This window comes from Lepidochelys kempii, chromosome 2 (assembly GCF_965140265.1).
Source record: "Lepidochelys kempii isolate rLepKem1 chromosome 2, rLepKem1.hap2, whole genome shotgun sequence".
NCBI lineage: Eukaryota > Metazoa > Chordata > Testudines > Cheloniidae > Lepidochelys > Lepidochelys kempii.
Window position 1 is genome coordinate 192290907 of NC_133257.1, and position 25195 is coordinate 192316101.

Here is a 25195-nt window from a genome sequence, read left to right on the forward strand (position 1 = left end):
CTGCAACTGAGTATAATTTGCAGCAGGGGTGCATGTACCTGTGCTAGCTTTAAATCTAGTTAGTTTGCTAAACATAGCAAGGAGAACATGGTGGCATGGGCTTCAGTATGGCCTACCCAGGGAGTCAGGCAGGCTCACACAGCTTATGCCACTGCATCTTCCCTAGATTAAAGCTAGCACAGGTATATCCATACAAACTGCAAATTATACAAACCCCATTTGCAGTGCAGAGGTAGCCTCAGATCTCCTGAGCCCACATCCAAGGCCTTAAATTAGAAGGCCAGCTATCCAGTCAAAGAAATATCTATGTTAAAATCCTCTATACATTATACAAATAAATAGAGTTTAATTGTTTCAGGGCTTGGTGAAGCCAGGATATTTTAAGTTATTGTAGGTAGTCAAGTTGTTTGTATTGTAATTTTCCCCAACGGACCTTTGTTTCAGAGATCAGCAGGGGGAGTAGTGAAAAGGTTCAAACTTAACAAGAACACCAGAACACTGAGGGTAGGGGAAGAGATTACCTGTAGTATATGATAGGGAATCCTGTCATCCTCCTGGCTCCCAAGGTAATTTTTAAAAATCAAATCCAATCTAGGCTGCTATGCTCTCCTTAATTCTTCTGCAGACTCTATCCTAAAGCTGATGACTTAATGCCCTGAAAATTTGAAGCAGTGCAGCATGGAAAGTGGGCAGGCCACGAATTATAACCTTTCATCTCCACAACTAGAGAGTTTCTGGTGCTATTTTGAAGCTTTAACAGCAAGCTAACTTTTTTGCCGTAAACACTAGGGAGATATTCCATAAATCCAGGATCCATTGCCTTCCATGACACATACTGTTTAGGAGCCTATGGCTACTTCATACTGGTCAGACTTAACAGCGATTCTTACTTTCACTTACACCAAAATATTCCACCTCACACCTTTTTTGGGGGGGTTTGGGGGGGAAGAAGGAGGTAAACATACAGATAACTTTCTCCATAACATCTATTTTTCCCCATTATTCCAAATGAAATGGTTATTTCACATAATAAAATTCCTTTTTCTGTTAAACTGATATATTCCTTCTTGTCGTGTAACTACATTGCCAAGAAAAACATCAGAACAAACAGAATCTCATGAGATTTCTATGAAGGAGCTCAAATTTAGGATTTTAAATGTTTAATTTCACTGTATACTTCCACAAACTCCCTGTAGTTTTCAACAACCACTTCAGAGACAGAAAATTAAACTAGTTTCACTACCAAACTTTCTCCTTCACACTCACAGGTGTAGTATTGTGCTGCTGGCTTGCTACTCCCTTCCTGTACACAACTTCTGAAGTTAAACAGAGAGCTCGTACACCATTTCCTGTGCTCAGGAAGTTACTTAACATCACTGGGTGAGGAAATAGCCATGGAAAAGCCTACCTGTTGTGTCCTGTGCACACATTTAACAGCCATCCATTTTTGCTCTGAGCTGAAGGGATACTCTGCTTTTCTAATGTAGTCCTGCTGGAGTCCATCTAGACCCATCTGTGTAAAATGTAACAGTAATATCAAAACCATTTTTTATTTATTTAGCCAGGCTACTAGCCTTTCAAGTCACGAGTTCAAATGGCTCATTTGCATTCTTAGTTATTTATAAACCCATTCAGTTTTTATTTCCCTATTAAAACTAAAAGCAAGTCACACTAGTCCAGCTTAGATATAAGCTTCGATAAACACCAATGAGCAAACCCACAGCTTTTTATATTTCAATGTCAGTCACCAACAGCATACTTTTTACATTTTCAAATCACATCTACTTTGTTCTTATACAGTATTCTGCTTTTCATCCAAAGACCTCAGTGTCTCATAGTCAGACCTAGGTGCAAACACAGATCTTGCTGTGGCACACTGCTCATTAAAACATATCCAACTTCTAGAGCACAGATACTTTAGTATTCTATAGCTCCTTCTCCAGGTTTTAAAAAGCACTTTACAATGACTCAAGCCTGCATACCCCTGAGATAGGCATGTGTTACCTCTATTGCATTTCTGGGAAACAGAGGCAGACATGCTAAGTCAGCAGTTCTCAAACTATGGGGTGGGCTCCCAAGGGAGGCATGGGACTGTGTCATGGGAGACAAGAACTATTGGGGGGGGGGAGGGAGGGGAGGGAGGTGTTTTTAAAAAAAAAAGCTCTGGCTGTCAGCTCCAGGTGGCTGGGGCTTGTGCACACCTGGGAAGCGGGAATAAAGGAGACCGCTGGAGCCCCACCACCCAGACTCGGGCTCTCCTCCCCCCCACATGCCTCAACAGGAGGTAGCTCTGGGCTCAGGTTTTCCTTCCCGCATACCTGGAGCCGTGGGGCTCCAGCTGGCAGCAGTAGTACAGAAGGTTTCAAGGTAGCACTAAATCTGCTGTGATGAGTGATATTGACAAATATCACTTTTCACATTCCCACCCTTACTTCTGCGCTGCTGCAGCACCACCTTCAGAGCTGGGCACCTGGCCAACAGCCGCTGCTTTCTACCCTGCCTTCGGAGCTGGGAGGTGGCATGTGTACTTGGGGCCCGGGGTGGCATGAATGACTACAGACACAAAGAAGAGGGGCCCAATCAAATAAGTTTGAGAACCACTGCATTAAGTGACTTGCCCAAAATTATAAAGCAAGACCGAACAGTCATAGAAAGATTAGGTACCGGGGTTCACTCTCACCCGCCCCACTAGTCTTAGTACTTCATTGGCACAGCACATAGAGGAAATCTTGTTTAACCAAAAATTACTCAACTGAAATTCCCTGTATCCAAACACTTAAATAGCACCTTTCAGAGTTGCAGCATTAAAGTGCCAGTAAATGAGCAACTGCTTATGTGTTACTGTTTTATCTAATCCACTCCAGCTTCAAAACAGATGCTGATTACTTGATAAATGGACTAGCACCAAATTAAATGACAACTTTAAACTGTAAACGGTCAAAAAGTTGACAAGTTATCAATTACTTTATTCTCGATATAAGTTAAATTTCATTTTTGAACCATAAACTTAAAAATCAGATCCAAACAACTGAAGTAAATTCATGTTAATCTCCTATTCATTATCTAAATTGTTAGGATTCCCAGAAATTTTTCATAATAAAAAATTCTTTATATCATAGAATCATAGAATATCAGGGTTGGAAGGGACCCCAGAAGGTCATCTAGTCCAACCCCCTGCTCAAAGCAGGACCAATTCCCAGTTAAATAATCCCAGCCAGGGCTTTGTCAAGCCTGACCTTAAAAACCTCTAAGGAAGGAGATTCTACCACCTCCCTAGGTAACGCATTCCAGTGTTTCACCACCCTCTTAGTGAAAAAGTTTTTCCTAATATCCAATCTAAACCTCCCCCACTGCAACTTGAGACCATTACTCCTCGTTCTGTCATCTGCTACCATTGAGAACAGTCTAGAGCCATCCTCTTTGGAACCCCCTTTCAGGTAGTTGAAAGCAGCTATCAAATCCCCCCTCATTCTTCTCTTCTGCAGGCTAAACAATCCCAGCTCCCTCAGCCTCTCCTCATAACTCATGTGTTCCAGTCCCCTAATCATTTTTGTTGCCCTTCGCTGGACTCTCTCCAATTTATCCACATCCTTCTTGAAGTGTGGGGCCCAAAACTGGACACAGTACTCCAGATGAGGCCTCACCAATGTCGAATAGAGGGGAACGATCACGTCCCTCGATCTGCTCGCTATGCCCCTACTTATACATCCCAAAATGCCATTGGCCTTCTTGGCAACAAGGGCACACTGCTGACTCATATCCAGCTTCTCGTATGGAGATGAGGTTTTTTCAGTGTAAACATACTAACTATTAGTGCTATAGTTAAACACTCATTCCTACAAACTTAATGTTTCTGACATGTAGAGAAGAACCACCATGAATTCGGTGCACACCTTCATAGCAAGTGCAATTAAGGCCCCTTCTGTTGGTCTTCCCATTAGAGTGCTGTTTCTAATTATGGCATCATTGCACACACAACCTGCCTAAAAAGACACAAACAAAACAGAGGTCAAGGCAATATACAGTTCCTGTACTAATTCAATGAAAATAGACTGCTTACTGTGTTGAGATCTTACCTCAACAATTCTGCTAACAGAGGGGTTGTTATACCCATGAATAACATCACCATCCAGCACGACTTCTCCAAACCTGTTATAGCCTACTCCAGTAACCTGTAAGACACAAAACAGCATAAAATGGAAGCCTGAAAGGCAAGATTACTAATTTGTTTAATAAATCCATAATCCCCCATACAGATAATGGAATATGAGTAATTTAAAAATGGAACAATTATATCAAGTGAAAAGTGCGCGCACACAACATTTCCTAATCAGCTTCTACTGCAGAGGGTTTAGGTTAAAAAGAGTATTTAACTCAATCTCTGAACAGTTTAATATTTCTATAGACTATCAGACCACAACTTCCAAATCTGTAATTCAAATTCAGAATTAATTCAGTATTCTTCAACTGCTGTATTCTTACTGCTTATCAGTGGTAAGCAAAAGCTTAGGATATTGGTTTCCCTGCCCCTCAGGACCTACTAGCCGCTGTCTCAGACTAGGTCTACATTAGCACTTTTGTGACATAAGTTACACTGACAGAAGCACCGGTGTGGACAGTGCTATGTTAGAAGGAGATTCTCTCCTGCAGATATAGTTACCATTGCTCATTGGGGTGTTTTAAATTATGCCAATGGGAGAGCTCTCTTCTGTCAGAATAGAGCGGCTACACAGAAGACCTTACAGCAGTACAGCTGCACCACTGTAAGATCTCTAGTGTAAAGATAACTGCCCTTGGGGGATGGTGAATGAGAGCAAGGCTAAGTGGATTACAATGCATACCCACTGCAGGGGGTCAAGCAATGAGAGCCAGAAGTATAGCTACAGGAAGTGGGTTGCCTGAAGAACAGCAAAGCAGATGAGGCCTGGGAGAGATTAGACTGAAACTTAATAAATATAAATTAATAAGTCAACTGTATTGCAGTAGCACCTAGAGGCCCCAATCAGGGGCCCTACAATAATCCCTTAGGTTAGTAGTGTGGGTATTTGGTTTATGTGTCCAGGTTTAGGATTAAAGTTCCTTCCATGGAAGCATCTGGTACTGGTCACTATCAGAAACAGGCTATCTAATTAGATGAACCATTGATCTGAACGATTGTGGCAGTTTTAGTTTAAACCCTATTTAGAAACATACAGGAAGAATTTAAAACTAAAATTCAGAAGCCTTTTACTCATTTCCCTCCTTTAGGACATGACTGCTCACACTGAAGTTACTGAACCTTAACTCTGGGTATAAAGAAAAGGAGTACCTGTGGCACCTTAGAGACAAACCAATTTATTTGAGCAGAAGCTTTCGTGAGCTACAGCTCACTTCATCGGATGCATTCAGTGGAAAATACAGTGAGGAGATTTATATACACACAGAACATGAAAAAATGCGTGTTTATTATGCACACTGTAAGGAGAGTGAGGAGACTGTGGGGGCAGGGGGAGAAAACCTTTTGTAGTGATAATCAAGGTGGGCCATTTCCAGCAAGAACGTCTGAGGAACAGTGGGGGGGGGGGGCGGGGGGAATAAAGAAGGGGAATAGTTTTGCTTTGTGTAATGACTCAACCACTCCCAGTCTCTATTCAAGCCTAAGTTAACTGTATCCAATTTGTAAATTGATTCCAATTCAGCAGTCTCTCATTGGAGTCTGTTTTTGAAGTTTTTTTGTTGAATAGCCACTTTTAGGTCAGAAATAGTGTGACCAGAGAGACTGAAGTGTTCTCCGACTGGTTTATGAATCTTAAAATTCTTGACATCTGATTGGTGTCCATTTATTCTTTTACGTAGAGACTGTCCAGTTTGACCCATGTACATGGCAGAGGGGCATTGCTGGCACATGATGGCATATATCACATTGGTGGATGTGCAGGTGAACGAGCCTCTGATAGTGTGGCTGATGTTATTAGGCCCTGTGATGGTGTCCCCTGAATAGATATGTGGACACAGTTGGCAACGGGCTTTGTTGCAAGGATAGGTTCTTGGGTTAGTGGTTCTGTTGTGTGGCGTGTGGTTGCTAGTGAGTATTTGATTCAGGTTGGGGGGCTGTCTGTAAGCAAGGACTGGCCTGTCTCCCAAGATTTGTGAGAGCGATGGGTCATCCTTCAGGATAGGTTGTAGATCCTTGACAATGCATTGGAGAGGTTTTAGTTGGGACTGAAGGTGACGGCTAGTGGCGTTCTGTTATTTTCTTTGTTGGGCCTGTCCTGTAGTAGGTGACTTCTGGGAACTCTTCTGGCTCTGTCAATCCGTTTTTTCACTTCAGTGGGTGGGTATTGTAGTTGTAAGAATGCTTGATAGACATCTTGTAGGCGTTTGTCTCTGTCTGAGGGGTTGGAGCAAATGCAGTTGTATCGTAGAGCTTGGCTGTAGACAATGGATTGTGTGGTGTGGTCTGGGTGAAAGCTGGAGGCATGTAGATAGGAATAGCGGTCAGTAGGTTTCTGGTATAGGGTGGTGTTTATGTGACCATCGCTTATTAGCACCATAGTGTCCAGGAAGTGGATCTCTTGTGTGGACTGGTCCAGGCTTAGGTTGATGGTGGGATGGAAATTGTTGAAATCACGGTGGAATTCCTCAAGGGCTCCTTTTCCATGGGTCCAGATGATAAAGATGTCATCAATATAGCACAAGTAGAGTAGAGGCATTAGGGGACGAGAGCTGAGGAAGCGTTGTTCTAAGTCAGCCATAAAAATGTTGGCATACTGTGGGGCCATGTGGGTACCCATAGCAGTGCCGCTGATTTGAAGGTATACATTGTCCCCAAATGTGAAATAGTTATGGGTGAGAACAAAGTCAAAGTTCAGCCACCAGGCTTGCCTTGACATTATTGGGGATGGTATTCCTAACGGCTCGCAGTCCATCTTCGTGTGGAATGTTTGTGTAGAGGGCTTCTACATCCATAGTAGCCAGGATGGTGTTTTCAGGAAGATCACTGATGGACTGTAGTTTCCTCAGGAAGTCAGTGGTGTCTCGAAGATAGCTGGGAGTGCTGGTAGCATAGGGCCTGAGGAGGGAGTCTACATAGCCAGACAATCCTGCTGTCAGGATGCCAATGCCGGAGATGATGGGGCGCCCAGGATTTCCAGTTTTATGGATCTTGGGTAGCAGACAGAATACCTCAGGTCAGGGTTCCGGGGGTGTGTCTCTGCGGATTTGTTCTTGTGCTTTTTCAGGGAGTTTCTTGAGCAAATGCTGTAGTTTCTTTTGGAAACCCTCAGTGGGATTAGAGGGTAATGCCTCGTAGAAAGTGGTGTTGGAGAGCTGCCTAGCAGCCTCTTGTTCATATTCCGACCTATTCATGACGACAACAGCACCTCCTTTGTCAGCCTTTTTGATTATGATGTCAGAGTTGTTTCTGAGGCTGTGGATGACATTGTGCTCTGCACAGCTGAGGTTATGGGGCAAGTGATGCTGCTTTTCCACAATTTCAGCCCATGCACATCGGCGGAAGCACTCTATGTAGAAGTCCAGTCTGTTGTTTCGACCTTCAGGAGGAGTCCACCTAGAATCCTTCTTTTTGTAGTGTTGGTAGGAAGGTCTCTGTGGATTAGTATGTTGTTCAGAGGTGCGTTGGAAATATTCCTTGAGTCGGAGACATCAAAAATAGGATTCTAGGTCACCACAGAATTGTATCATGTTCATGGGGGTGGAGGGGCAGAAGGAGAAGCCCCGAGATAGGACAGATTCTTCTGCTGGGTTAAGAGTATAGTTGGATAGATTAACAATATTGCTGGGTGGGTTAAGGGAACCACTGCTGTGGCCTCTTGTGGCATGCAGTAGTTTAGATAGTTTAGTGTCCTTTTTCTTTTGTAGAGAAGCAAAATGTGTGTTGTAAATGGCTTGTCTAGTTTTAGTAAAGTCCAGCCACAAGGAAGTTTGTGTGGAAGGTTGGTTTAGTAACTCTGGGTATAGTAATTAGAGGGAAATATAGAGCCCTCCAAGTTTCCACACTGATATTTTAAATTAAAAAAGTAAAAGTTAAAAAGACAAGAAACTAAGCAAGTTGTCAAACTGCTGACCAGTACATTGTTTTGAAAATTAATTTTTGCCACTTTCATTCCCTCATCTTTGTCTTTATTTTCTTCTTTTCCCTTCAATTCAGTAAGGTTCTTCTCCCCAGAATAACAGCAATATACTTTTGCTTATGCTGTGTTTCAAAACTCAATCAGAAAAGAGGCACTATATGTTTCTCCCAATGTAAACACAAGACTGGTTGTCGAAAGAAGGAGAGAAGAAAGGATGTAGGTAACAGATAAGCCATCCTCCTTCTACTGAAGTCAAAGGAAAGATGCCCATTGATGGCAATGGGAGCAAAATCAGACCTGAAAGTAGTCAAAGAAATTGAGACTGGTTTAAGTTTTCAGTTCTTCCTATTCTGTATAAAACTGGCATAAAAGAAAAGAGTAGCTGAGTTTTCTGCTTCAGCTGAAGGGGAGTGACACTTTGGCAGCCATTGTTACAGATAGTAAACAGCTGGAAATTCTGAATGCAGGAGCCAACCAGAGTAAGTTGATCCGAGTACATGACTGCAAAAACCCTACAGTTATTGACAAATAACTATTCATGTAGAGAACTGCAGGACTGGAAAATGTATATGGTAGGGCTGGTCAAAAATGTTTCCCAAAGCTGTTTTGACAGAAAACCAGGGTTTTGACTAAAAGTCTGTGGAAAGTACCATAGAAAGACGACAAATTTTGGCTCTTCAAAGAAGCCCAAACCTGAAATATTTAAGACTTATTTTAAGAGTTGCTCTGATCTATAGTTATGCATCAGAACGTCATTCCTATATCCTGACTCCATGCAACAAGTCCATTTCAGTTTATCAGATGTTATGATAGCTTTGTTTAAACTGTCGTTTTACAAAAATATCCACATCAACAGCAAAAAACCCTCAGAAGTGATTATGTGAGTGATTAAGAAATGTTTTGTAAAAACATTTCTTAATCATTCTTAATCACTCAAAGGTACATGGTTCAGAAACATGCAAGGAGGGACACCACTTAGCTTGCTTATGTTTCATTATCAGATCACCACAAGTGACTCAGTAGGTATTAGGCACAGCACACTTCTTCCAGTATTCAGGCTTAGTAACAATCAGAACTCTGATTACTTGGCTAGAGCATACCCTATATCTTTAGTAGAGAGGGCAGAATTTCATTTTTAATTGTAATCAGTTGGCTGAAGGGAAACGTTAGTCTCCAATGATTCACAGTCAAATGGAATTTCCACTTTGTTAACAGGCTCTTTGTAGAGTTCAGCTGGAGAATATGGCCTTTTGGTAGTAACTAAACTTACAGGACAAAATCCTGGCCCCAGTGAAGTCAATGGAAAAACTCCAATTGCCTTCAGTAAGTCTAAGATTTCACCTTTATCATTTGTTCAGTGCCTTACCACACAGCATCACTTAGGGCTTTCTACACTGGCAAGTTTCTGTGCAGTAAAGCAGCTTTTTGTGCTCAAACTGCAGACATGTACACACTGCCACGCCACTTTGTGTGCGGAAACTCCTCTGTTGCAGCACTTAAAAAAAAACACACACCTCAACGAGAGTTGTAAGGCTATTTGTGCAGAGGCTCCTGCACTCTATTGCCAGTTGACACTTGATTGCTTTCTGCGCTGTAACTGGCCTCCAGAGCTGTCCCATAATGCCTCAAATGACCGCTCTGCTCATTGTTTTGAACCCAGCTGCCCTGGAGACACAAGCCCCTGACCTTTCAAAGCACCCTTTCTGCCAGCCTTTGCATGCTGTGCTGATCTGCTCCACGACACAAAGCAAACCATTAATGTGGAATGCTTGTGCTGTTGAACACAGAGGCAGGGTGAGAGTGAGAGTGAGCCCAAGGACAGAGGCAGGGGCTGATGTCTGGGTTTCCCCCTCCCCCAGGACTGATTGCTGTAATTAACATATTTCAGTCTGGCACCTTTCACCTGCACTGAAAGTCACTAGAGAAAAAGTTTAAAAATATATTCCTACCACATACCTCAGCATGCAGTCCATCTGAAGTAAAAATATGTGTAACAGTCATTTCATTCTTGGTCAGAGTTCCAGTTTTATCTGAACAAATCACATTACAGCAACCTGAAAAAAAAACAATTAAACAGGAAGTCTTCTTTGAAACTTGAGTAGTTTATGAGCAAACAAACTACTCACTGAAATTTATTTCAAAGTGCTTTGGAACTGGAAATAAGATGTTCATGTTACAGAACTTCATTAGAGGGAGGTGTTAAAATATCTAGCCAGTTACAATTTTCACTTATGCTTTAATTTCTCACTATCTCCTTCAGAACTCTCATATGCCAAAAAGTAACACTAATTACCTGGTTACAATTCCATTTTTTGGATTTTATAAAAAATTCAATACGGGTTTTGTTTTTTAACCACAGAGGCAAAAAATTTCTAGTCACTTGTAAACTGATTCAAAGGATTCAGCACAAATTGTCAATAGATAGTTCAACAAAACTATGCAAAGAGTTATGAATGCAGCTAAGAACTATAGTTTTCCAAAACGTTTGTAGTTCAGTAAATAGGAAGACAAACAACTATATTAAGGAAGTGTCAGAAAACGTTGTGAACAGTAAAAAGTTTAATGCTCTTATTTCCATAGCAACCACTAGTTCTTCCTTACATTCAACAAATATTTATTATTACTCTAGCAAAGATATTGCCTCTACATGAATTTCCTAAGTTGAGCATTTAAAATTTCAAGTCAAAGTTGATTTAATGTCTTTTTTCATTTAAACTATTCTAAATCTGAATGTTTAATTGGATGGCAGAGATTTTTGAACGTGTGATTTATTAGCCATACAATGCAAGAAAAATAACGCATCTTGAGATAGTGCTTCTCAATGCCTTTGACATTTCAGGAACTCTAAAAGGGTTAAGAGAACCTTGCAGCATTGAAGCACTCTGCATGTCCATTAGTATCAATGCACTGAGGCACCAGATAGGATATAGATGCAAGTCCTTGTTTAATATCTAAAATATAGCTTTATGTATGACATTAAGATCATACATACTTGAAAAGTGATACGTAGACTTCCTGATGATGCAACATGCAATCTTCTAGTACTGATAAACTTAGAAGTGTTCACAAATATCTCAATGGTACTATTCCTAAATATATGGCAACCTACCAATTTTAAAAGCATCAGTATTTTATATAACCAAGCACAGGAAAGAGAATAGTGTTTTAATTGGTGAACAGTTTTCCTCCATACTGTTTCACCTGTGAAACTACAGCCTGATAATGACATAGGCCAATTAATTCTGTATGCCCTGATGCTAGGCTCAAGAACCTGGAGAAAATGCATCACAGGTCCTGCAGTAAATTCAACAGTATAATAATTTTTGTAAAAAAAATGCTTCAATTTACTGTATTTAAGTATTACCATGTTCTTGGTAAAACTGTTGCTAACAATAGTTGAACAGACTTTTTAAACTTTGTTTTTTCTGTTAACGCTAACATTAATATCACAATATTCTTTATTATTTGGTTTAGTCATACCTAAAGTTTCAACAATAGGTAGCTTTTTTACAATAGCCCTTTTCTTGACCATTCTCATCACACCAAGGGCCAATGTCACTGTTACCACAATAGGCAGTCCTTCAGGGATTGCAGCTACAGCCAAACTGCAATAAAAATGTAAACAAAACACACTGGCTTAGAAGTCAATGTACTAACTAAAGCATAATCAATCAAGTTAGAGACAATGTTTTAAGGATGGAAGATCAATTTTGAAGTGTCCGCCCCATCTAAGACCCTCAAACCCTAACTAATAAAATCTGAATTGTGCATAAATATCAAATTAGCAGGTAAGAAAGGTAATTCAGCACATCATTAACTTTTCCATATATGGAACAGGAGTACTTGTGGCACCTTAGAGACTAACCAATTTGAGCATAAGCTTTCATGGGTCCGTTTTCCATATATATCCCTCTAGGAAAATGTCAAACTTCCTCTCTAATGCAGGCTGCATCAATGATCCATCACTGTCACCTCCAGTTTGGGGTACAACAATACACTATATTTAAGATGATCTTACATGGATGTTTGAAAAATTCATCTGGTATGGAGATTACTTAGCACTTCCTAGTTTCTCACAGATGCACTTCAAAGTGCTGGTTTGACATATAAAGCTCTATATGGTCTGGGTCTTTTCCCAAAGAGATCACCTTTTTTCCTATGCACTACCAAAGTTAGTATGCGAGGCAGATTTCCTAGACTAGATCATTGGGACACCCAACATAATGGTCATTCTTCACAGATTTCAGAGTAACAGCTGTGTTAGTCTGTATTCGCAAAAAGAAAAGGAGTACTTGTGGCACCTTAGAGACTAACCAATTTATTTGAGCATAAGCTTTCGTGAGCTACAGCTCACGAAAGCTTATGCTCAAATAAATTGGTTAGTCTAAGGTGCCACAAGTACTCCTTTTCATTCTTCACAGAAGGACTCTTTCTGGGGAACTTACTCCCTCTACCACCCTGAGGGAGGGAGACAGTCTTAGGACACAAAGCAAGATATTTATTTACTCAAGCATTCACCAGAGTCCATCAAATTAGTGAATTTTATTCTTTTGGGTTTAAATGTGAGTTCTAGTGGTTATATTAAACAGAATCTAAACTTCTGGTTATTACAGTATGTATACAGATGTTAGTTGTGTTTTAATTTGCAACTACATCTAGAGATTAGGCCATAGATTTATGGATTTAAATAAGTCAAGCACAGTATACATACCATTTTAGCATAAAAATGGAAGTGACTGACCATTCTCGTGTCATAGCAGAATATCTGTTACATTTATTTGAAATGCAAGTGGCTTAAAAGCACAGCATGTATTATACACAGACATACCAAAATACATATGCAACTGATTTTCAAGTGTTTGCTTTAGTGTTCAAAGAAGAATATATTTTTCACTTTGATATGAAATTCTCACCTCACACCAATAGTAAACATATCAAGGATATGCTTTCCTTGCAACCAGCCAACCAGCATAATAATACCTACAAACAGAACAAAGCAGGGGTGTATTTAAATATAAAACAATGTAAGGGCTTCGGGATGATCAAACATTAAGCACATGTAAACTTGTCATTTGTGCTATATACTGCAGCTCTAGAACCCAAGCTTAGTTTCCTTAGTCAGTGTAATGCGGCTCTGTTAGCATGGCGATACCCTTCAGCATCAAAAGTGAAATAAAATTTCTGTCAGCTAAACCACTGAGCAGCATTGGCACTGAGACTCAGAACTAAAATAGGAGGCACAAATGGCCATCTAAAAGGAAAGGAAGATTTAGAGTAGGAAAGTATCAGAAAAATAAGACAGTGGGAGAAGAGATCTGTAGCAGTCAGCAGGACATATGCAACAAATAAAGATCTACAAGTATGAAAGCAACATTGGTTTAGCAGTTTTCAATCAATTGCTGTTCCATACCAATAAGCACAGACCAATAAAATTAAAAGCAAGCAGAAAAGTAAAGTATTTTTAAATCCCAAAATTTTACAAGACCAACATTTTTTCATTTACAGCTACATTATGAATGCTCCTAAAAAGCTGAAATGCAGATACAGATATGTTCTTACCTATTATACCAAAGGAATATAAGGAAAGCTGTTTTCCTAAAAGGTCCATGCTCTTCTGCAGAGGTGTCTTTGGAGCCTTGATGAAATGTAAGAGTTCATTCAAGGTGACAATTGAATCATTAATGTTTAAACAAAAATGTAAGCAACACTACAATACAAAGTATGATACTAAGTTTCTAAAATGTAAAAGTGTAATGGATACTCTGTCAAAGCTGACACCACCAAAATGTACAATTATCAGCCACATTTAGGTTATAGAAATATCCGTGCACTATGCATTATCTAGTGCTCTGTTCCACTCTTACGAGAAGTGGAAGTCAAGCATCAAAGAATAATTCATTAGAGTGAAGAACATAAAATTTGTTAGCAGCTTCCTAGCGCTTTGAATGTACCAAGTTATTTATCTTGAGTATTTACAAGTTGGCAAAGTGGATTTGAAGCCCTGTAGTTCTTGAAAACAGACAGACAACCCCATGGCTCCAGGTAACAGAGGAACAAATGTGACTTTTTCAAGGTCTAAACAAGTATCAGAGTCATGAAAGGCCACTATATATCCCAGCAGATTTGCTGGGTCATCTGGAGGAGATTCAGAACTCATCATTCCATAGAAAGATACATAACACCTAATGCCAAAAAACAGACAACTGCATACAAAACCAGCTTCTGTAGAAAGCAAGTTAGAAACCATAAAATAAGAGACAGGAAAGCAGACACTTACATTAGATGTTCCAATGGTCATCTACACAGTAACACAAAAGTTAAACTATGGTATGAAAAATACATATAGCAGATACTGAATGCTCTATTAAGTAGTTAAGAAAAGCTTTCCAAAAACTAGAGTAAAAGCAAAGGGTCAGAATCCTATGGATACAACTGCACAGAGAATAGCCAAGTTGACTTTGTACTTCAGATTACTGAATAGTACTTTGGCTCATTCCTAACTCCAACACAATGGGAAGTATTTTCCCCAAAGAGGCTTAAAACAGAATATTAGATCTGGGAGCTCAGGGATGCAATCATGTCTAGCTTAGGTGCCCAGGAAGTAGAAGGATAAGTGTTCTGACTTCCTAATATCCACAATATAACTGAGAACTTTGCAGTGTCAGCTGACATCTAGGAAGTGTTCTGTTACCAGGAAGAGAAGAGAGAAACCTCAGGTCTCCGCTAAGAGCAAAGAGGGAACTGCCTTAACTATCACATTATTTTGGTGCAGCACCAAATAAGGCTCCCTACTGCAGACTCTCCCAATTCTCCCATATCTGGCTGAACATAAAGCAATAAAAAGACTGCAAGAAGGATGAAAAAATGGACAAATACTTCTGAGGATTAAAAAAAAGTGGGCCCATAAATGCATTACAAACTTCAGAACCCTTGTATCTCATTCCTGGGTACCATTTACACTCAGTAGTCATAGAAAGTGAACTATTTTGAGAGAATTTATTAACAGACTTCACAGTTTCATTAACTAAGAACCATTACAACTGATGCCTTAACTAAATTACCATAAAGGACACAGACAATACAGCATGGAACACCTTATGAAGTGAACTTTGTATAATTTCCATACAAACTAGAGATGAAAAAGCACTAGGGTCACTTCAATTACATAAGTGAAACCCAATAGTTTTAAATTGCTTAAAATAGTGGACAGCAACAATATTGTACAACAGTTTAGAAAGGAAGTGACGAATACCATAGCCAATTAAAACTGCAGAGAGAATTTAGGTAAACAAAGTGCAGAAAGTGACCAAGGTAAAATCTAACATTTATTCACTATGGAATTTAACTAACTAACTATCTCCATATCAAGGAGAAATAAAGATGCAGTTTATGATTTATGACTTGTTTGATATCAATTTCTTCTGTTTCACAAAAGACTTTTCCAGCACACACCAACTACTCATTAAAATGTTATATAAGTGCATTGAGCCAAGCTTTTTCCTCCTTCACCTACAGAGCTTAGACTTTAATAATTACATTTATTTTGGTTGGAGGCACGGGGTTAACATTTGTAGTTGATTGTTTTGCATTCCAATTAATATGGAAACATACTAATTAATTGTAACACTACACTGAAATGTATATTTAATTTTGTGATAGGGTGTGTTTAGAGCCTGTGTATGGGGGCTTGTTTTTCTAAATTAAAAGAAAAGAAGAGATACAAATGCAAAGACATCACTTATGAAATCCTCCTTTCTGAAGTTTTTTAAATTCAGGATTTTTTTTGTTTCAATACAAGGCATTTCCTCCTTCTCCCCCTCAACCCCACACCAAGTGGCAAGCAGAGCACAATGACAATAATCCATTAATCTGGAGAAACCTTGCAGCACTGTTGTGTTTCTGGCCGGTTGCCCAGATTTTAAACACACACGTTTCTCTTTTGAAGCCCCTTGTTTGGGCAAGCTGACTTTTGAAAGTAATTTTTCTCTGAAGAAAATTGTGCTTTAAAAAGGAATTTAAAGATATATACATTTTGCTGCAGTCAGTCTTGACAATGACCCTTTAGCCAAAAAGGATTAAAGAAATTCTGACCACCATATCGGACATGATTTTTGGTCATTTCTCTGGAAAACCTTTGTTCAGCAAGTTATGAAACCATTACATCCTATATGATGAGCATTAGGACGATTTAATGTAAATAGAAACAATTCCCAGTGAATGCATTTCCACATATTTTTCTAAGAACTGTTCTAGCATAGCAATGAATCTTTAACAAGTTCAGAATCTTATTTCAATTATCTGCACATTTTACATCAATTTTGATTAGCTTGCTGATCTGAATTCAATTACTGCTTTCATGCTCTGAGTTCAGACTTGTTTTCGTGTAAGACAAGAAAAATTAAAAGACAGTGACACCAATAAGAAAAAAGGTTTGTTTCCAAATTTCTGTGCTAAAATACCAATGCAAGCTCCACTAACAAAATTTTTGGTGGAAAGAAGTATTTACATTTACAAAAAGTGTATTGTGCTTGAAGTATTAATACTTACTTCTTCTGCTTGCATCATTTTAAAAACCTCCCCAAACTCTGAGTTTTCTCCAGTTCCAATCACTATCCCCTAAAAAATAAAATTCATTCCAATTTGAGACTTTGTATCAACGGTTAATGGTTCTTGACAATTTGTTTACAGTCTATGGATCAAATAGTGACTAGTTGGCTGTACTGATTTTTTTTTTTTTTTAAGCTTTCTCAGTGCTCTGGACAAGCCGGATAAGCATTTTTGCAAAGCATTTTGCAAGCCTTTTGTACACTCTGCTGAAGTATTCAGTAACTTCTCAGGTAATATTTCAATGAATACAATGCCACCCATCTGCCTCTATGGATAGAAAAGTTGATAGGAGCAGCAGTGATTGGGACAGCCCCAGCAGAAAGGAGGATAGCATTCACTAGGAATGCAGGGGTGGCCCCTCCCCCTCTAGAGGCTCTACCCCAGTGGTCCCCAAACTTTTTACCTCATGCCCCCCCTTACACCTGTTTGTGAGTCTCCTCCCCCATCAGCTGAAGCAGGGGGCCGGGGCAGAGCAAGGCTGGGTGGCGCACCACCATAAACACCCCCTCCCCCGAACGTTCCTCTGCACCCCCCAAGGTGGGGGTGCGCCTCACAATTTGGGGACTACTGCTTTAGCCATTCATTGGCCAGCAGAGGAGAAAGTCAATTGTTCCCTCACCCTCCCCTTTCATTAATTTAAACTGTAGTCTGGGCCATGGGGAGTCTCTTTGTTCCATTCCAGCTGCATTCAGGGTAAGTGAGCTGCCTCAAACAGCTGCAGACAGGCCCAAGCAGGTATTGGAATTACTGGACATATGGCTGTCACCTAGAGCAGGGTCACTGCACTTAGGGTATTCAAAAACAGACCAAAACAAGAAAGGGGTCTTCGTGGTGTTTTGGGAAGGTGTGAATGAATACCAGTGTCCCATAAGGGCAGTTAAAACTTTCCTAGCAATATATAATCAGGAGCCAGGCCCACTACTTGTACAAGGGTGATTGATATCTCGTCAGGAGGCTGTTTGCTGCAGTTATGTAAAAAGTGTTTGCCCATTTTTGTCTCCACCTGGCTAACTTTGGCAGCAGCGAGTTTTGTCTCAAAAGGTTCAGGCTACAGGACACTGGAAATTGAATTGTTAAAGGTTTATGTCCACCCCAGGGGAGGGGGACATCCAAAACACAGTTGATGTTTGGATTTGCCAGCTCTCTATAGCACACTGGACCCACAAGAAGGTGGTCAGGTGATTTGCAGCTGAGTTTCAAGACTAAAGCTGTACACATTCAGTGGTTCAGCAGGAGAGGCATCGGGGGCGGGGGAGGAGGGGCACGTGGGATCAGCTCATGCCTTTTCTGCATTCTGAACAATGAGCACCCACCTAAAGTCCTGGTTATTCACCTTGGAGAAAAATGATCTTGGGGCCTGCACTGTAGTCAACCGGAGGGGTTGAATTCAGAGGGATGTTGGGTTGATCAAGCAATTGTGGCCAGACATAAGAATGGTCTGATCAGAAAGCAAATTTGACAAAGAGCTGATGAACTGACTCCTGGGGATAAGGCCCAGAAGAATGTGAACCATGAGGTTACCAAGATATTCATAGAGACTAGTGGTTCAGCATAGGGAAACCTGTTACAATTGGCCTGAGTTTTTCAGGGATGACGCTGGGAAAGAGACATCTGGCTCTGGAATGTGAGGGAATGGATCACTAAGAGTTTTGATGCCAGGCAATATGGGTGGGGTATGACCAAGCTAGTCGCTGGCACCCCCAGTGGTTGGTTTCCAGTGCAGTTGAAAGGAATGGTTCCCAAAAGTAAAAAGACCTGGAATTTTGCAGATGGGCCTTGTGCTCATGCGATGTGGGAGACCTTGTGGTGTTCACAGGCCAATTTCCACCGCCTTCCCCCCACAAAAGACACTCCCCTTTTAGTACTTTCTGCCCCCTACGGGTCATTGGAACCAAGTAATTGAAGTAAGCTACAAAAAAAAGTTCTGCTATAGTACATCAGGTAGTTAAACATTTCTATATTAATTACAAAAGGTCATGCATTTTAAATATTGGTCTAAGAAAAATGTAAATATTGTACAGCTATTAAGCTACATTGTCAATAGATGGATGAACTTTAAAGTAGATCTGACAGCTTAGAAATAATTAAGATGTGCAGTACATTCTTCTCGACCAATATGATGTTACCTTTGCTTTTCCACATCTAACCAGTGTTCCCATGAACGCAATATTGCTTCTGGAGGTGAGGTCTCCATTGGTAGCAGCTGGCTGAGGAGCAGTCGATTTAGAGCAAGGAGCAGTCTCGCCTGTCAGACTAGATTCATCAACAGAAAGATCCACAGCCTTTGGGAACAAAACATACTGACTAAGTAAAAAGCTTCATGTCCATCTGCACAGCACTGAGTTTTTCAAAGTATTCAGAATGCTGAGACAGTTAAAAATTCTCCCCCAGATTCCCTTCTTAGAAACAAAATGTATTCTGTGTGTGTAAGGAAATTACACGTTAACTAAACATGCTCTTATAATCAATGAAATGAGTTGAAAACTAAGTAAATGAATAAGCTGTTGTACAGAATGTATCCTCCAGTTCAATAAATGCAAAAGTCTTTGGGATCCTAGGTATTAAACCAGAGGAAAACTTGAGAAGAAAAAGAAACATACTCTAACAGCTTGGAAAAAACTGCAGAGGCACAGTACTGACTATAAGTGAGGATGCAATTCACTTGTCTTTATTAAAACCACTACCAACTGGATTCCCAAACCCTAGTATCCCTATTGGTCCACCCAAAGAAGGGCTGCTAGTGTGATCCATTCAACCACCAACCAAAAGGATTAGGATTGCAAGTACATACGCACAGCTGCATCATCCTTTCACTCTCACCTATGAGACAATTCTTAGCTTCATTCTTCAACTCCTAACAAGAATCCTGTTCCCTAAAGTGCTTGTTCACACTTAATTTCTTGAAAAAAAATACCATTCCCTGTCAATAGTCAAGGCAGCCTTGTTGTTCAGAAGATACATTTTCATCTATGCAATCATGTTTCTTTAGTCTAGATTCCCTTAATCAGCAGAACTACTCAGGAATGAGTCTGGCAGAAAGAGGAAGAATTAGTATTAAGAAAAATAAGACAGGTTAAGACATGGGGTAAAGAAATAAAGGTAGTGCAAAGCAAAAAATAGAAGTCTTTTAATATTAAAATACATCACCTAGAACGGTCTTGGTGTCAAATCCAACTCCCATTAAAGGCTTTCCCATGGTCTTTAATGGGAGTTATTCTGGCCTCTTTAATGAGCCAGAAGTCAATCACAAAGGACTACCCTGCTCTAGTCTTCCCCTGATTGTAATCACTCTGTAAAGGGATGTTGATTAAATAGATTACAAATAAATGGTGTTCCCTAATCAGTCTACACATTTAGCCAGCTACCTGAGGAACAGTGTTTAAGGACAGATGGGAAGATCCTTCACCAGAACACCTAAACTCATCAAAAGGAGGTCTTTCCAAAGGTAAACATGGACCAATTGAATTGCACTCAAAACAACTAACGCTGTGGCAGATCACAGCATTTCAGGTATTTCCAGTTCAAAAATAAAAATGTTGCCATTTTTAATGTACTGAGTATTCTTTATCAGTGCTGGACAGCAAGATGAATATAGATCACTAGATAAAAATGTAGTTAACATTAAAAAAGGATGGTACCTTTACTAAAGCGCTTTGTGATCAGCCATATCCCTTCTATTTCCTGCTATTCTCTCAAATAGTTACCAGGGCAGTGCCCATTTTTAAAATGTTGATGCTGTATCAATAAAGGAAAAGGGACACTTGTCAAAAACTGCAACTAATCTTTCAATCATAATCAATAAAATCTATGTAGAATTGAACAGCTACAGAAAGTGCTACTATTTTATGTAAACAGTAGAGTACCTCAAGTCTATCTATGGAATTAAAAAACAAACTGCATTGGTCTCCTTGTTCAGCTTTAAAAATGAGACTTTGAAACATTTAAATAATCACTCCCAAGAGATATTTTGTCTGAAGCCTGAACTGTAATATGCAATATTTTATGTGTCAGGGTTACATTCTGATTTTGGAGAGCATTAAATACGTGGATAGCTCATTAGTATATAGAGATTACAAAGGGTGAAGGCAGTTTCAAATTTCACGTTTTAGAAAAATGAGATTTTCAGCAAATGCTGTGGGAGTTAGTTCAGTAAAGATTTTTCCTTTTTTCTTATATCTGAAATGCTTTAGAGGACAAATACTGCTTAACTCTAATTTCTGCAGTTTTCTAAGACAGTCATCAACTAGAAGATTAGACTGAAGATTTAGAAGCTGTTTAAATATTCTGAAACCAACTAGTTTTTCAACTGTTCTATTCCTCCTCCCCCTCTGACTAGTACTGTTAAGGCATATAACCTTTCTAAAACCTACTCTTAATTCCAATCACCTAAAAAACAGGCAGTTCACTAAATCTATATTCCTCATTCAGGTTTAACTTATTGAGTTTTGTCAGAGCAAACGCAATTTCAGTTGAATATCTATAAATAAAAAGGAAAATATGACAACTATCTATATGCATGTATGTACATACATGATCAAGCAAGAAACTAGGTATTTTGTTCTAGGACCCTTCTAATATATTAGATCATTTGTGTGTGTCACTTCCCTACAAATAAGTTGCAAAGCCACATATTCATCTAATGTAGATTCACACTGTGGGCTTTTCATTTAATTTGGTCTAAATCCCAGGGCATCAAAGAAACCTCTTTAAGCAGTCACATCTTCGCAGAGGTTTCTCTAATAATGCTAAGATATTATGAAGTCGACTACATGTTTATATTGCATCTTCAAATTCCACACATTTTTAGACTGGCCTACTTTGCTGTGCAGATGAACACTAACGTGTCATCAACAAAATGATTTTTCCCAGGGTTTTAACTGTAAAATAACCAGTTACTGTGTTTTTTTTAAAAGAAAAACACACATCTGTCATTGATTAAGAACAGAAGTGAAAGGATAGGCCCATATAGATCTAGGAGACTAGCTGGAATTGGACTAAACTTCATCTAAAAAAAGCACAAGACAAGCAAAAGGTCTACTAAGATACAAACAATGCAATGCTTTTTATAAATGAAACAAGTCAAATCCTGTAGACACAAAGGGCTAAGAATAAACTCTTAGACATATGCATACCTTTAGTGGAAGTCTTAAGCATCTAATAAAATAAGCCTCATTCTCAATGAGATCCAAATACATGTAAGGGAGGTCATTAAAGTCAAGCAGATTTGATCTTATCCCAAAAAGCCCTTACCTCAACATGCTCATGTACAACTGCAACCTCTGTTAAAAAGGTCATGCTAGGAATATTGGAACTCAAGAATATGCTTTTAAACTATTTATACTCCGAGTATTTGCAAAGCTAATTTTTTAAATGGTCATGCAATGCAAATAAATGCAGTCTTTTGTTTCTCCAGAAATCACCTATGAAGCTTAACAGTAAGTTACTTCCATTGGTTCAAGGCAGCTGGAAAAAAAAAGTGACTGTCTTGATAGAGAATAAAGAATCTAACACTGAGTTGCAGACAGAAGCTAGACAAATTACTTAAAACCAATACAGTACAGTGCACACAGCTGTAGTTATGTTTCCATTTTCTACGTAATGGAATATATCTGATCAGAAGCAGTCTACAATCCCTCTGAAGAAAAACTAATATACACAAATCCTAACATTTTGTTACATGAGTGCATGCAAAGAAATCAACAAAGAGCAAACCACCTTTGACAATGTCTGCAGGCTGTTAAAGTTGTCCATTTCATTTTTAAGGAAATTGAAGAGAATAGTTAAGTGTTTCTTCCTATTCAGCAGAAATTCAGATATCTTGGATTTACACACTTGTTATAAAGCTAATCCCAATTAAGGGCATATCTCCTAAATCCAGCCAGACACTATCTGGGATTCAACTACCCAGACCATGTAATTTACCCACCTGCTAATTATTTTTGGAAGCGGTCAAACCAACATGGTTATATTCTTTTGTAAAAAACAGTGCATTTCTCACTTTGTAAGTATACTATTCATAATGCTTAGGATAAACTTAAGTGTTTTTGGAGGACCTAGTTGGTGGGTGATCTGTACAGAGGGCAATAAATCTAATCTTTTCTACATGGTCTGCCTCTAATCATGTTTCCTGTGGATATTTCAACCCAATTTTAGACCCTAGGACATCTGACAGACCGTTGGCACACAAGAGCCTATCTAGAAAACAGAGGGATTCTACCCCTTGCAGCTTCCACCTTGCAACCCCACCAGTGAAAATGAGCTGAAAAGTCTCCCACAGCTCCTTGTGGGCCAATACCTTTGGCACAGGCACCGCATTGAGTTTCCAAAGGAGATTCTAAGCACCTCAAAAGCCTCGAAGTAGGGATACAGATAGAGTGGAAAGATCCAGACCTACATTGCACACAGCTACAGCCATTCTAGCTTGTGCTGCAGGCCATTAAGTAAGCTGCCATTACTTAGGGCAACCCAAACGAATGCTTACATTCTCCATTTTGGTCCCTTCAGTGACCCAGAATTCCAAGGGCACAGACAACCCAAAATCACACTTGCTCTCCCCTACCAGGTAAAGCACTTCTGGACATAGCACAGAATCTGGCCCACAGTCATTTTCTGCAGGACTCTTGCATCATTCACAACGTAACCTTGTTTCATTCACTGTTCAACCTGCATGACAAATGAGGCAGGGGTCTCATAAGGAAAAAAATATCTGTGATCAAATAACTGAAGATCAAACTGGGACAGATACAGAAAAGGGGGCAGACCTAAGTTCACATGGGTAACCTTATCTTTGACATTCACTGGCTTTGAGTCATCAGTTTGAAATCTGTTCTTTTGAAAAATTGTTGGAATTTCCTTGCCTCCCTTCACCCCCGTACAGTTTTTTTATGCACACATGCTCTATGCCAACGGAACATTGGGAAACTAGTAAAGCCATAATAAAAACCAGTGCACTTGGCAAATTCATGTTTTAATATCCTTTACTGTAGCCCAGTCAGAACAAATTTTCACAAAACCACTGAAGGGTTTTACTTAGGGGTTCTTGTCAAATTTCAATTTTCTACCTCAAATTGCATAAGCACTAGAATGGTTCAAACAAAAAAACCTTGCAAAAAACCAAAGGGCTTAACTTTTCATGTGCAAAAAAGCTAAAATTTTGCTTTCAGAATGAAAATCAAGAACAAAATCTCAGCCCAAAATTAGAACTTTGCAAATGCTTCTAACTTTGTCAAAATGCTTAAAGCAACTCTAACACCGAATCTAAAGTAAAAATTTTCAATTTTGTATGAAATTCAGAAGTTTGAATCTAGTAGTTTACAGCCATCATGCCTTTGTACCTATGCTAAAACTGAGCGTATCTACTGTACTCTGCCACATCAGGAATGTAAAAAAAACAGTTCAGAACAAGAGTCCAAGTCAAGTGTACCATCAGGATATATACTAAGCTGGTCAGCTATCCCACAAAAAACCTAAATTGGCCCTCAAGTTTCTGAGAAGGGACATTTAGAACCCAGTAAGTATGAATCAGGAGAGGACATACATATACAACCCCACAACCATGTTGGAAAGGGAGGTGTTATAATGGTTGATGGAGGAGAATGGCTATCATTAGAAAACCATTGGAAAATAAGAGCATCAGTAATTATGAAACTCAAGGTGGTAAGCACTGATCTGGCCTATTGCTACGTATAACTGATTGTATTGAAGGTGCAACTCTGGGAACAGAAAAGGTGCTGAGACAAGTAGTGTTACCACAACATGCTGTAAATTTTATGAGTGAGACAACAAAAACAGCAAAAACACAGTTATCGGGGGAAAGTGCATAACAAAAAAAAACACAATGTTTTTATGCCACTTCTGTAGAACATACGATGCTGCACAACAGATGCTGCATTAGGGTAGAGACTATGGAATGCAAAAGAAGCCATGGCTTGACAGTGGGTCAGAGGGAGCTGATGACAGATAAGACAGGAGCAATGAAAAAATGCACTGTAGATTAATAACTATATTTGATACTAGCTTTTCAAAAGAAGTCTCAAAAGGCAACTGGACAGGACACTGCATAGAAAAACCTGCATTAACAAACAGCAAGTGCTTCTAAGACTTTTCCAATTAATTCAACAAGAGTCCTGAAAATATTAATGTGAGAGCCCTGACATTATCATCAACCTCAAAATGCCTAACATCAGATATAAAAACAAACAGGAGTACTTGTGGCACCCTAGAAACTAACAAGTTTATTAGAGCGTAAGCTTTTATGGGCTACAGTCCACTTCGTTGGATGCACAGAATGGAACATACAGTAAGACGACACACACAGAACAAGAAAGTTGCCATACAAACTGTAAGAGGCTAATTAAGATGAGCTATTATAAGCAGAAGAAAAAAAACTTCTGTAGTGATAATCAAGATGGCCCATTTAGACAGTTGACAAGGTGGTGTGAGGATACTTAACATGGGAAAATAGATTCAATATGTTTAACATCAGAGATGAGACCAATATTAAGAACATGCCACCT

The 25195-nt window shown here is 39.4% G+C and overlaps 1 protein-coding gene across 11 annotated transcripts in view; it reads right to left on the reverse strand.

The window, feature by feature from the left end:
- The window catches only part of ATP2C1 (ATPase secretory pathway Ca2+ transporting 1), an 81774-nt gene that overhangs the window by 24056 nt on the left and 32523 nt on the right, over positions 1–25195 (reverse strand). For 10 of the 11 annotated variants that reach the window (XM_073333254.1, XM_073333252.1, XM_073333262.1 and 7 more), the window contains 9 exons: positions 18806–18961; positions 16620–16688; positions 13632–13707; positions 12986–13052; positions 11553–11677; positions 10029–10126; positions 4077–4172; positions 3894–3983; positions 1409–1513 (listed from right to left, as the gene is read on the reverse strand). In XM_073333254.1, coding sequence (XP_073189355.1) covers positions 1409–1513; positions 3894–3983; positions 4077–4172; positions 10029–10126; positions 11553–11677; positions 12986–13052; positions 13632–13707; positions 16620–16688; positions 18806–18961 — 882 coding nt within the window. The remainder of the gene's footprint in view (positions 1–1408; positions 1514–3893; positions 3984–4076; positions 4173–10028; positions 10127–11552; positions 11678–12985; positions 13053–13631; positions 13708–16619; positions 16689–18805; positions 18962–25195) is intronic. The other variant, XM_073333255.1, reaches the window with a different exon arrangement.